The 14630-nt window shown below is 41.2% G+C and overlaps 1 protein-coding gene across 1 annotated transcript in view; it reads left to right on the forward strand.

Moving 5' to 3' along the window:
* Positions 1-14630, forward strand: part of LOC143788206 (alcohol dehydrogenase 1) — a 107753-nt gene that overhangs the window by 39722 nt on the left and 53401 nt on the right. The window contains exons 4-5 of the mRNA XM_077277677.1: positions 4928-5015; positions 9192-9411. Of these exons, the coding sequence (XP_077133792.1) occupies positions 4928-5015; positions 9192-9411 (308 nt within the window). The remainder of the gene's footprint in view (positions 1-4927; positions 5016-9191; positions 9412-14630) is intronic.

Here is a 14630-nt window from a genome sequence, read left to right on the forward strand (position 1 = left end):
GGGGTGTGGTTAGGTTTATGGTTAGGGTTGGGATTAGGGTTATTGGTGTGTTGGGTTAGGGTTGGAGTTAGAATTGGGGGGCTTCCACTGTTTAGGCACCTCAGGGGCTCTGCAAACGCAACATGACTATCTCAATTCCAGCCAGTTCTGTGCTGAAAAAGTAAAACTGCGCTCATTCCCTTCCAAGCTCTGCCGTGCACCCAAACAGTGGTTCACCCCCACATATGGGGTATCGGCATACTTAGGACAAATTGGACAACAACTTTTGTGGTCCAATTTCTCCTGTTACCCTTGGGAAAATAAAAATTTGAGGGCTAAATTAATTTTTGTGGGGAAAAAATTATTTTTTATTTTCATGGCTCTGTGTTATAAACTGTAGTGAAACACTTGGGGGTTCAAAGTTCTCACAACACATCTAGATAAGTTCCTTGGGGGGTCTAGTTTCCAACATGGGGTCACTTGTGGGGGATTTTCACTGTTTAGGCAAATCAGGGGTTCTCCAAATGCGACATGGCGTCTGATCTCAATTCTACGTTGAAAAAGTCTAACGGTGCTCCTTCCCTTCTGAGCTCTGCCATGCGCCCAAACAGTGGTTTACCCCCACATATGCGGTATTGGAGTACGCAGGCCAAATTGCACAACAACTTTTGGGGTCCAATTTCTCCTGTTACCCTTGGTTAAATAAAACAAATTGGATCTGAAGTAATTAAAAAGTTAAATGTTCATTATTATTTATTTCTTTTTTTTTTAAACAAAATTCGTTGTGCATTTTCTCCTGAGTATGCAGACACCCCATATGTGGTTGAAAAACCACTGTTGGGCACATGGCAAGTCTCGGAAGGGAAGTAACACCATTTGACTTTTTGAACGTAAAGTTGGCTGGAATTGAGAGTTGGCGCCATGTTGCGTTTGCAGAGCCCTTGATGTGCCTAAAAAGCAGAAACTCTCCCACAACTGACCTCATTTTGGAAACTATATACCCATAAAGTATTTTATCCCATAGTATATTGAGCATTTTAAACCCACAGGTATGACGCCAGAATTTGATAACATTAGATCATCATATTGAAAAAGTTCACTTTTTTTCACAAAAATCTTGCTTTGGCCCCAAATTTCTCACTTTTGCCAGAGATTAAACCAAAAAGTGGAACACACAGTTCATTACCTATTTTCTTACCAGAGCGGTGATACCCCACATGTAATCAAAAAGTTCTGTTTGGATATAGGTCAGGACTCAGAATGGAAGGGGCACAATATGAATCTTGGTACGCAAACACAAATTTGGCCCTATTTGGCATAGATTGTCATATTTGTGTGGTTCAAGAGCAACAGAAATCCCCATGTATTTTGTGTAAATTTTATTCTTTAATGTATTTATCTTGGGAAATAGTGAGTAGTTTGATAACACCATTTTTATGCAGTTGATGAACACAATGTACGGTAAATATACAATTTACTTTTTTTTTTCACTGTCCCGTTTGATTCTTTTTTTGTATGTTCCAGGGAACATGCCTCAGATTTTATTGCTCTTGTTTTTCAGTGTTCAAAAGTACATCCAATATGACACTAATGTGCATTATGGACTCCCAGCCATGCCTGTAATAGATGGCGCACAATTTGGTCTTTAGGGTATAATTGATGGAATTTCAGGACCCATCCAATGCTTAGAGACATTGAGCAAACAAGAAAATCATTCTGAAATTATTACTCAGAGTGAGACATGCTATTAAAAACCCATTGGCTGATTATTATACTTTGTCTTGCTAACAAAGCAGTTGTCCCATATTTGCGTATATTATAGTAGGAAGAATAAACTGTACTGTAATGAAGGGCAAAATGTGGAGGGGAATGCAGTCAACTATGTGACAAAGCTGAGTTTGTTCCAAAGATGAAATACCAGCAGGGCTAGAATGACAGAGACTTTGAGAGACTGATCGTACAGCGCCCATTTAGCTCTATCGTTCCCTATATGAGGGACAAATGTGTCCATAGACGTGGTACACCATAGCAAGCTCCCACCCGCCAAGGTAGGAACTGCTATATGCACAAAATAACCAATCCCCTACAGAATCTGTAAAGTATTGTCTGGTACAGGAGGTTCGGCATGAGCCAGGCAGTAATAAAGCCCATAGTGTATAAGTACGGAACTTCCACATTAATGGAGATCCTCCAATAAAATGATCATGCCGGTATCACCGACATAAGTATACAAGTAATGGAAACCAAAAGTTTTGTGTAGCAAGACCTAGTAGTAAAAACAATCAAACTAAGATAAATGGTCAAAAATGTTTGTGAGTAATCAAGTCCTAGAATTAATTGTGAGATGACATGATTTTTCAAGAACATTTGTGGAGTCCACATTCTGGAGTATACGGATGTGGGCATGTGGATGAGAATTTGTCTATCACATACCAAACTATTATTCAGACAAAGTCCCGGAATTCATTGTGAAATGGGGGAAAATATGCGTTACTGATAACAACAATATTTTTATTTCTTGTTCAATAAAAATTCCTCTCTGCTGGGGCCCACTAAGCTGAAAATATTTAGTTATTTGGGGAATTGAAAATTTGGAAATCAATCAAAGGGGTAAAGTTGGCTACATGAACTTTTATACCAGGGGCTGCTAAAAAGGAGGAATTTGTGGGGAAATGGAACTATTGTGATACCACCGCGATGTGGGGACTGCGGTACTTTGTCCTGCTTCAGCAGTGATGATTGACTCCATTACCATCGGGCTGAAGACGAGTCGTCATCACTGGCTGAAAACTGCTCTGCTTCCGAGGCAGATTCAGTGTTGCTCCCGGAGTTAAGCAGGCTGAATGCTTGCTCTGCGCTAAATGTTCTTCTGGCCATTGTTGTTTTATTTGCCTGCCTAACAAAAAACCAAACCCTAATCTAACATGAATAGCCCTAAACCTAATCTAACACTAGTGTATATACAACTTTATTTATACTGGAGAAATGGAAAAAAAAAATCTAATCCGAGAAGGGGGGATGACAGAAGGGGGCAGTGGTCAATGTGGTCTAGGGGTAGACACAGATGTAGATGTGATTTTTGTGAGTTTTTCTTCTTTGACAGGGCATCACTTGGACATAGTGTATCGGTCTTCTCTCCCAGAACAACTAGTTGCCGTGTGCAGGGAGGTAGATCTCAGTGGGTGTTCTAAGCATGCACCTGCCATTTTCCTTAATCTCTCTCTCTCTCTCTCTCTCTCTTCAAAGTAGAGAGAATTTTTTTCTTTTCAGGATCACATATTATTTTTCCTATTTTCATACACTTCAATGTCAGTCCCTTGTGACTTGTCAGACTCATCTGAAACTTAGCTGTTTTACTTACGACAATATTACAATTTTGATTTTGCTGTAAGTTGCACAATTTTTTTTTTTTTGTTGTTGCACAACTTTAGAGAATTGCTATTGCACGACACATGTCGCCATGTACACCCAGCTTAAGTACAGAGACACACTGCCGTATTTCGCGTGCGAGAATCGCATCGTAAACCTTGTACTGTAATCCATCACGCTGTCTTGCTCAGGTCAGGAGAGGTGCCAGTCCAGTCCATGTAGTGCGATGCGATTCTTGTCTCGCACGAGAAATACGCAGTCTGACTCTGTCCTAATGGTAATAGGTATGAGCTTATGTTTTGTTTATTTATTTTTCTTTCTAACTGCCAATTAAATTTTTGTAAGAACAGGGGTGTGAAACTGACTTAACGCAAGGTACAATTTTTGGGAAAAAAAAAAAAAGTGTTACTATTCAAAGTTCTCTTTAAGAACGAAAATCAAAAACACTTTTGCAATTTTATTAGTCAATTGCAGATTTCTCACAATTTTTAAGGTACCTTCACACTAAACGATATCGCTAGCGATCCGTGACGTTGCAGCGTCCTTGCTAGCGATATCGTTGTGTTTGACAGGCAGCAGCGATCAGGATCCTGCTGTGATATCGTTGGTCGGAGCAGAAAGTCCAGAACTTTATTTCATCGCTGGATCTCCCGTAGACATCGCTGGATCGGTGTGTGTGTGACACCGATCCAGCGATGTCTTCACTGGTAACCAGGGTAAACATCGGGTTACTAAGTGCAGGGCCGCGCTTAGTAACCCGATATTTACCCTGGTTACCATTGTAAAATTAAAAAAACAAACAGTACATACTCACATTCCGGTGTCCGTCAGGTCCCTCGCCGTCTGCTTCCCGCACTGACTGCCGGCCGTAAAGTAAAAGCACAGCACAGCGGTGACGTCACCGCTGTGCTCTGCTTTCACTTTACGGCCGGCACTGGCACAGTCAGTGCGGGAAGCAGACGGCGAGGGACCTGACGGACACCGGAATGTGAGTATGTACTGTTTGTTTTTTTACTTTTACAATGGTAACCAGGGTAAACATCGGGTTACTAAGCGCGGCCCTGCGCTTAGCAACCCGATGTTTACCCTGGTTACCCGGGGACTTCAGCATAGTTGGTCGCTGGAGAGCTGTCTGTGTGACAGCTCTCCAGAGACCAAACAGCGACGCTGCAGCGATCGGCATCGTTGTCTGTATCGCTGCAGCGTCGCTTAGTGTGAAGGTACCTTTAGTGTCTTGAGCTTCTATGTAGACCTGAGACTCCATTGTTACAACACTGCAAGAGCTTGATCAGATGAGGCCTGGCTTGGGACATGAAGTTGGACATTTAGTGCTAGAGACATCCATATTTACACCTTAAATGGCTTTTATGGTTTTTGAGCAAAAAATGCTATGTACCTTAACCTCTTAATATGTATAACAATATTGAAGTCTGTGTTCGTTAATTGCAGTGTGCTAAAGCACTGTATGTATAAAATCCCCTATAAATGTCAAAATAGCTGACTGATCTGTGCATGGAAGATTAGTTATGCACAATAAATTGGAAATGACAACATTTTCATTATCATTACTTTCACACAGGAGACAAAGTCATCCCATTGTTTATGCCTCAGTGTGGAAAATGCAGATGCTGTGTGAATCCAGACAGTAATGTTTGCTACAAATCTGAGTAAGTAATGGTTAAATCAAGATCATGCCAGCTTATCTATTTTCCATGGGGTATGTATAATTGGTTAAAACTAAGCCAATATAACCAGGTGTTGGTGTTTGTTTGGCACCTTAGTGGATTTTGGATTAAGTTCCGTAACAGGAGATTCAGGTTACTCCCCTGTTAATCCCTGAACTACAGGTACAGTCAAGGCTAAAAGCATTGTCATCGTTGAAATCGTTCCAGAAAATGGAGTACTTCTCCCAGGCAGTTATTGGAATTCTACATGTTTTGTTATCCATGTTTATTTCCCTTGTGTGTATTGGAAGAATAGAAAAAAAGCAGAAGGGGAAAAAAGCCAAATTGGAAATAATTTCCCACAAAACTCCAAAAATAGGGCAGAGAAAATTGTTGCCCTCAACTTAATATTCGGTTGCACATCCTTTGGAATAAATAACTGCAGTCAATCACTTCCTATAACCCCAACAAGCTTCTTACACCTCTCAACTGGAATTTTGGACCATTCTTCTTTTGCAAACTGCTCCAGGTCTCTCATATTTGAAGGGTGTTTTCTCCCAGCAACAATTTTAAGATTTCTCCACAGGTGTTCAAAGTAATTTTGATCCAGACACATTTCTGGCCACTTCAGAATTCTCCAGTGCTTTGTTTCCATCCATTTCTGGGTGGTTCCTGAAGTATGTTTGGGGTCATTATCCTTCTGGAAGACCCATAACCTAGGATGCAAACCTGGCTTTCTGACACTGGACACTAGTGTTGTCAGGCTTCTGGATTCAAACCCTTGATCCCATGTTCCGTGGTTGGTGTCTCTTTCTGCTGAGCCACAGCAGATGAACCTTTCCTTTAGCTGTTTTAGTTCTGATATCTTTGTTTCTGTTGGTTTTGGGTAACAAATGATTTTCATTTACTGTGTTAGACCATCCTTTCATCTTTTGGGTGCAAAACTGCACACTGTCAAGGCACCCAGTGCCAAAAGCAGCACCCCCCCCCCCCCCCTAAGATATCTTTGAACCTTCACCGGGACTGGGTTCTTTTCTTTGCAGGTCTGATACCATTTTTGGTTAACAGTAGAATGATGTGCATTACCAAAAAACTTTCTTGGTCTCCTCTTTCCCAAAGACTCTATCTCAGAAGAATTTTGTCAAACTGCAGAGTAGCTTTTTTATGTCTGTTTAGCAGTAGGGTCCTCCTAGATATCCTGCCATAGCATTTCATTTTATGTAACTGTTGATGACTTGTTCGATGTGATGCACCCTGAGCCTGCAGGACAGGTTGCGTTTCTTTTTTTTTTTTTTCTTTATCCACCATTCAAATTATCCTGAATTTCAACCTTTCGTCAATTTTCTCTGCCATCCATGTCCAGGGAGATTAGTGCCATGGGTTGTAAACTTCTTGATTTATGTTACACACACAATGGACAAAGGAACATCAAGATCTCTGGAGATGGATTTATAACCTTGAGATTGTTGATATTTTTCAGCAATTTTGGTTCTCCTATTTCTGTTCTCTGTGCTTAGTGTGGCGCGCGCGCACGCACACACACAATTCAAAGATTGAGTCAACTTTTCCCCTTTTTATCTGGTTTCAGGTGTGATTTTCATTTTGCCCACAACTGTTACTTTCCACATCTGTGCTTGAAAAAGCATCACTTGAATGCTTGAGTCAAAGTTGTTTACCCACATTTTTGGAACGATACCAACAATTTTGTCCAGCCCATTTTTTGGGCTTTGTGTGCAATTTATATCCAATTTGCTTTTTAATTTTCTGTTTGTGGTGTTTTTTCTTTTTTTGTGTGTGTTCTAATACATACAAAGAAATAAATGTGCATAAGAAAACATGTGTAATTGTAATTTTCTGGAACTACTTCAAGAGTGCCACTTTTGCCCATGAATGTATGTCCATGATTATCTTTCTATAAATTTCATACATGGGTTCCCCACAGAGTTTCTCTGTTGCTGCATCATGCTCTATTGACAAAGCTGTGATCATAACCTCAACACTACAGCACATGACCCATGTAGCCTATCACTAGGCTCACCTCTTGTGCAATCTATATAAACATTTGTCCATAGAAACACCTTTTAAGGACTCTTCGTTTCTCATTATACATATTTGGTACAGATCACAACATGCCAGTAAAGGCTTTGGCAGGTTGGGTTTCATATAACAAGATAGTGTCATGACTCGGTTTTTGGATTCAATCTACTGACCTGTTACTTTGTGGTTGGTTCATCTGCCTATGGAGCTATTTCCTTTTCTTCCCTGTTCAAATACTGATGTTTCCGAATGTTTTTTGTTCTCCCTTTTTTTTGGTGTGTTTTCTCCATTTTCCTGTTTTGGTCTACCCTATCACATTCTGGGTTGGGGTTTATATGTTCACCCTTCACTGCATTTCCATGCTGGTTTTACTTCTAGGTGGACTTGGATTTAGGAGTTCCAGTCCTTCAGCTAAGGGGTGTATCTTGCATAGTAAACACCAGATAAATTCCTGCAATCAGTATGTTAGTATTTTTCTTCAAATTCCTTCTTCCTTTTACCTCTTTAAGTCTCAGAGAGGTTATACTTGTTCTGTTTATTCTTGGCTGTTCTTAGCTGTCCCTCTCTACCTTTTTTTTAATGAATGTGTTTTAATTTTGTCGCCCTGGGTTTTCATATCTTCCTGCACATTTTCCTTTCCTCTTGTTGGCAGTTTGTTTCAGCTTCCCCCCTGGTTCCTCAGGAGGAATGAAAAAAACCCTCTATGGCATTTTAGGGAGCCAGGTCTGAGGTGGTGTGTTTGAGTTGTGCAGCTAGGGTCTTCTTAGTCTGTATAGTGACCAGTTGGGTGTGGGTGCGGCGTCTCACTGTAGTAAGTCTTCCCTTTTTCCAATGCCCATGAGTGTGTGTGTGACGTTCATAAGTAACAACCTCTGTCATCTCATATCTCTCCTCGAGTTTTGTTAAATCATATTGTGAGACATGTGACTCAAAATAGAAAGGTAAGGGATGCTGCCTCAAATGTGTGTAAGTTGAATTATGTAAAACAATCTGTTCTGCTTCTCATTGCCAATTGATGTTGATTTTTCAACTTATTTTTTCCCCAGTTAACATGGTACAATGGTAATAAAATATATTTAAAAGTAAGAAGCTGACTATTTTATTGGGCTGAGAGTTATTTTCCAATAGGCACAATATATCTTTTAACTCTAACAACTGCTCAACTTGCCACTAAGACACTAGCATAGCTACCAAGGGGCACTCTGCGGCAGAGCAGGGAAAGTCGATCTCCCTGCAATGCTACCCAGCCGCTAAGGGGCCCTTGAGAAGGAGGTGGAGGCCCCGCCCATCATCTCAGCACTGATGAGAAAGGAAGCTTCACTCTCTCTCCCGTTATTCCCCGTCAGCATCTGACATCCCTGACAGGGGTCGCAGTGATGTCGCTACTTGGCGCCTGCTGTCCTTAGGTGAGCAGGTGCTCGGAGCTGCAGGGAACAAGGAGGAGAAGGGAGTATTGTGTTTTTGGGTTTTTTTTTCCGCAGTGCTTTATACTACTGTATATAGTCTCCCTCTGGTGGTGCATTATACTATAGAGAGCCTGCCTATGAGTAATGCATTCAACTTTTAGTCTGCCTATGGGGAGTGCATTATACTTTAAGGAGGCCTATGGGGAGTGCAATATACTATACAGGCCTATGGAGTATTTTATAATATTTGGAGTCTGCCTATGAGTAGTGCATTCTATGATATAGGCCTTGAGAAAGCGGTGTTAAACGCGTCACATGCATGTTGGGGCTCTGCCATCTAGCTCTGGGTCAGCTACAGTCTGCACTTGCTTTGAATGTTATGCCATTTGGCTAGATGTACCATCAGTACTTATGGTCTATGTAGTGATACTCTACCTGGTTTTATTAAGCTGCTTTCCTTATGTATTATGTATTGCTCTTTATGGGCTTATTCAGTAGCTTTATTTGACCCTGGGTATTTGTCTGCCTTAAAGCACTTTAACTACTTTCTATTGGTTCATTCATACATATACGTATAAAAATTAAAAATATCAATTCCTTTAACCTGTTTACTCTGTATTGTCTTGTATCCACAAACTATGAAGCCTATAGAAGTGACAAATGCCATACAGAAAGCTTGTTTCTAGTCGGTGATTTTTCTTCTTCTTCCTTTTTTTTTTTTTTTTTTTACAAACAGCTTAGGGAAATACAATGGAGTGCTACTGGACAACACCACTAGATTTACCTGCAAGGGGAAACCAATTCACAATTTTGTTAGTACCAGCACCTTTACTGAGTACACAGTGGTTGATGATATTGCTATTGCTAAAATACACCCGGATGCACCATTGGAGAAGGTCTGCCTCATCGGTTGTGCTTTCTCCACTGGATACGGCTCTGCAATAAATGCTGCCAAGGTGAGTTCCAGCTGTGCTTTCGCTCCATAGATGAATGATTAAGATTATTCCATAATGATGGCCAATCTGACTTTTTTTGGGTGGTCATTAAAGGTCTCTATTCCTCAGCACCAACTTTTTATAGTGTTGAGAAATAAAAGAAATGGCTTCCTCTCCACAGGCGAGGTGGCATCAAATGTCAGTTAAATATTAAAGCTAACACTCTGCTACAAAGGCCATAATCACATCCAGCACTGATCACGGCTTTCTAACCCCCTAGATGCCACTGTTACTTGTGATCGACCCTGCTTATATCAATCCACCACAGATAAATATTTTGCCATTAAAAACACAGCCTGTACAAAACCAAACAAAAAATCTGTCCATTATTTAACCTTCATGGTGAACATTGAAAACTAGCTAAATATATATGTGCATGCAGGTGTGTTTGTGTACAGTACAAGACCAAAAGTTTGGACACACCTTCTCATTTAAAGATTTTTCTGTATTTTCATGACTATAAAAATTGTACATTCACACTGAAGGCATCAAAACTGTGAATTAACACATGTGGAATTATATACTTAACAAAAAAGTGTGAAACTGAAAATATGTCGTATATTCTAGGTTCTTCAAAGTAGTATATATAATAATAATTACACACACCACATACCGATCTAATACCCGGCGGCACAGCAGCATACCAGAGCCTGGAGCCGACACAAAGGAGCGGCACCTGTGATAGGCTCGTGCTGCCTGCCATGCGGGCAACAGTTTGTTTTTAAAAACAGAGCGTGACAGTTAGCAGCAGAAGGGTCAGCTGTTGAGCAGCAAGGAAAAAGAGAGGACAGCACAGAAGGAGGGCCTCCATACCTACCTGGCCAGGTGTATACAAAAATTGCTTCCAGGCTGCCCAGCTCTCCATCACGATCTGTTACCAGTACCCTGGGAGGTGGAGCCGCATATTCATCACTGTAATGAGCGGCACCACGTGGGCGCTGAGAGGAAGCATCGAGGGAGCTGGGTGAGTATTTTATTTCCAGCGGGCGGGCGCATAGGGGGTGGGAGTGGGTTGGTTACTGGGAACTTTATTTCAACCGCAAAAAAAAAAAAAAAAAAAAGATTTTTCATTCCTTCTCTCCAGTGAACGCTGCTGGAGAGAAGAAATGAATGGCGGCTTCAGCACCACGCTGGGGGGACAGCGCTTACAGTAGCGCTGTCTCCTGCGTGGCACACGGACGGCACACGGACAGCATCCGTGTGCGGTACGTGTATTACACGGACCCATTGACTTTAATGGGTCCGTGTGATCCGTGCGCTCCCACGAACACTGACATGTCTCCGTGTTTTTCAAACGGACACACGGTCCGTGAAAACACACTGACATATGCAGAGACACATTGATTTTAATGTGTCTACGTGAGTCAGTGTCTCCGGTACGTGAGAAAACTGTCACCACACGTACCGGAGCCACTGACGTGTGAAACGGCCTTAGTGTGATGTCGATGATACATTTTCATGTATTTCAGTACTTTCAGTTAAAGTGATCAAAGTGTGCAACCCCTAAATATTAATTGATTTAGCTAAAATTGTTTACATGGATGTTTTAGATGACTTAGACCAAGGATTCAGGCAAAGTCATATAAAAATCATAACTTCAGAAAAATGAAACGCCCTAGCCCACGGCCCTGGTGGGCGTGTCACTTGAGTGATAATATCCTGCTGATGAAACAGTGATTTAATCTTCATGACCGGAGGTGTTTTTGTTATTGGCTCCCCTTCTTCCTAGAGCCATACTTTTTTATTTTTTACTTGTTTTTGCAGAACGAGTTGTACTTTTGAACAACACCATGTACTAGAAAACAGGAAAAATATTCCAAGCGTAGTGAAATTTGCAGAGAAAGTGCAATTCCACAGTTCTGTGTTTTATTTTTTTTTTTATTAAACCAAAGGCTCCATGTTCCCAGACCTGTAGCGTCTCCATTTTTCGTGATCTTGAATCAGTTGAGAGCTTTTTTTTTTTTCTGCGCACAGAGCTGAAGTTTTCATTGATACCATTTTGATACAGACACGATCTTTTGATAGCCCGTCATTGCATTTTATTGCAATGTTGTGGCGACCAAAAAAGCATAATTCTGGCATTTATTTTTTTTCTTGTTACGCCGTTTAGCCTTCAGTTTAATTCTTTTTTTTTTTTTTTTTTATATTGTTCGCGCGATTCTGAACGTGGCAAGATCAATATGTGGATTTTTTTTTTTTATTTTATTTTTTATGGTTTTATTTTGAATAGTGCAAAACGGGGGTAACTTGAACTTTATTTTATATATTTTCTTTTTTAATATTTTTAAACTTTTTCGTCTAGTCTTCGTGGGAGACTAGAAGCTGCAGTTGTCTGATCGCCTGTGTGTAGCAGAAGTGCTCACTTGCTTTGACCACCAGGTAACTCTCATAGCAATTCGGCTATGACAACCATAGAGGTCTGCTGGAGATCTCTGGTTGTCATGCCAACCCATCGGTGACCCGCAATCGCGTGACCGGGTCACCGATGGGCATGGTTTCCCAAGTGCTTCCAGTAATCAAGAGTTAAATGCAGCTGTCAGAGATTGAAAATGGCATTTAAAAGGTTTACAGCTGTGTGTGGATTGCGATTCCACACACGGCTGTTAGGCCGGCGTCACACTGGCGAGTATTACGGACGTATGAGCGCAGAAAATACATCCGTAAAATACGCATAACACACGGACCAATGATTCCCTATGTCCCAGCTCCTATCAGCCGTATTTTACTGATCCGTATTATACGGTCTTGTACGGCCGTAGAAAATCGCAGCATGCTGCGTTTGTCACCGTATTGCGCAAAAAAAATCGCCAATGAAAGTCTATGGGGGCGAGAAAAATACGGATTACACACAGACCAGCAGTGTGACTTGCGAGAAATGCACAGCGTGTTCTATAGAAAAGCCGGTAATTCAATTGCCGGCTTTTCATTTCTCCTTTTCAAACCCGACAGGATATGAGACATGGTTTACATACAGTAAATAGTGTTGAGCATTCCGATACCGCAAGTATCGGGTATCGGCCGATATTTGCTGTATCGGAATTCCGATACCGGTATTCCGATACTTTTGTGGTATCGGGTATCGGTTTCGAAACAACATTAATGTGTAAAATAAAGTTTAAAATAAAAAATATTGCTATACTCACCTCTCCGACGCAGCCTGCACCTTACCGAGGGAACCGGCAGCGTTGTTTGCTTAAAATTCGCGCTTTAACTTCCTTACTGTGGATTGGTTGCGTCCCGGCCACATGGGCGGCGCGCGACCAATCACAAGCCGGGACTTCGCGTAAGGAAGTTAAAGCGCGAATTTTAAGCAAACAACGCTGCCGGTTCCCTCGGTAAGGTGCAGGCTGCGTCGGAGAGGTGAGTATAGCAATATTTTTTATTTTAATTCTTTATTTTACACATTAATATGGTTCCCAGGGCCTGAAGGAGAGTTTCCTCTCCTTCAGACCCTGGGAACCATCAGGGATACCGTCCGATACATGAGACCCATTGACTTGTATTGGTATCGGGTATCGGTATCGGATTGGATCCGATACTTTGCCGGTATCGGCCGATACTTTCAAGTATCGGACGGTATCGCTCAACACTAACAGTAAACCATCTCATATCCCCTTTTTTTTTTTTGCATATTCCACACTACTAATGTTAGTAGTGTGTATGTGCAAAATTTGGGCGCTGTAGCTTGTAAAATAAAGGGTTAAATGGCGGAAAAAATTGGCGTGGGCTCCCGCGCAATTTTCTCCGCCAGAGTGGTAAAGCCATTGACTGAGGGCAGATATTAATAGCCTAGAGAGGGTCCATGGTTATTGCCCCCCCCCGGCTAAAAACATCTGCCCCCAGCCACCCCAGAAAAGGCACATCTGGAAGATGCGCCTATTCTGGCACTTGGCCACTCCTCCCATTCCCGTGTAGCGGTGGGATATGGGGTAATGAAGGGTTAATGTCGCCTTGCCATTGTAAGGTGACATTAAGCCAAATTAATAATGGAGAGGCGTCAATTATGACACCTATCCATTATTAATCCAATTGTACGAAATGGTTAATAAAACACACACATTATTACAAAGTACTTTAATGAAATAAAGACACAGGGTGTTGTAATATTTTATTATACTGGTAATCCACCTGAAGACCCTCGTTCTGGCCGGCGCTCATAGAAGATTAGCATAGGCGATCGAATAATCGCAGCTTCTAGTCTCCCATGAAGATTATTGGAGCAACAAAAAGTTAAAAATAAATAAAATAATTTTTTTTTTTTAAGTAAAAGTTTAAATCCTCCACCATTTTGAAATAAAACAATAATTTAAAAAATACACATATTTGGTGTGGCTGATTTCAGAATCGCCCAATCTATCAAAAATATAAAAATTTATCTGATCAGTAAACGTCATAACTAGAGTCAAAATGTACAGTATCTTCAAACCCATAATGACCTGAAGAATGATTAATGGCAGGTCAGTTTTACCATTTAGTGAACATGGTTAAGAAGCAAAACAGTTGTGAAATTGCACACTTTTTGCACTTTGAATTTTTCTTTCCCCGTTTTCCAGTACAATATATGGTAAAATGGTGTTGTTCAACTGTACAACTAGACCCTAAAAAAAAGCCCTCAAATGGCCGTATTGACAGAAAAATAAAAATAAAAAGTTATGGCTCTGGGAATAAGGGGAGCAAAAAAGAAACTTTAAAAACGGAAAACCCAAGTGGTTAAGGGGTTAAGTATATTAAAAAAAAAAAATATTTAGCGTATGGCATTTAAATAAATGGGGATTTAGGAGGAAAATTACTTTGGATGATGTAACTTCTTCCTCTGAACACGAAGACACAAACTAAATTTGTTTGATGCAAAAAAGATTTTCTCGCTTATCTAGGTAATCTGGTCGAATGGCTAGGGGTACCGTCACACAGTGCCATTTTCATCGCTACGACGGCACGATTCGTGACGTTGCAGCGTCGTATGATTATCGCTCCAGCGTCGTAGACTGCGGTCACACGTTGCAATACACGGCGCTGGAGCGATAGTTTCATGACGTATTTGCGATGTAGAAGCCGTTGGTTACTGTGCGCACATCGTATACAACCTGTGTCACACGATGCAATCATGCCGCCACAGCGGGACACTAGACGACGAAAGAAAGTTTCAAACGATCTGCTACGACGTACGATTCTCAGCGGGG

Source organism: Ranitomeya variabilis, chromosome 1, assembly GCF_051348905.1.
Source record: "Ranitomeya variabilis isolate aRanVar5 chromosome 1, aRanVar5.hap1, whole genome shotgun sequence".
NCBI classification, from domain to species: Eukaryota; Metazoa; Chordata; class Amphibia; order Anura; family Dendrobatidae; genus Ranitomeya; species Ranitomeya variabilis.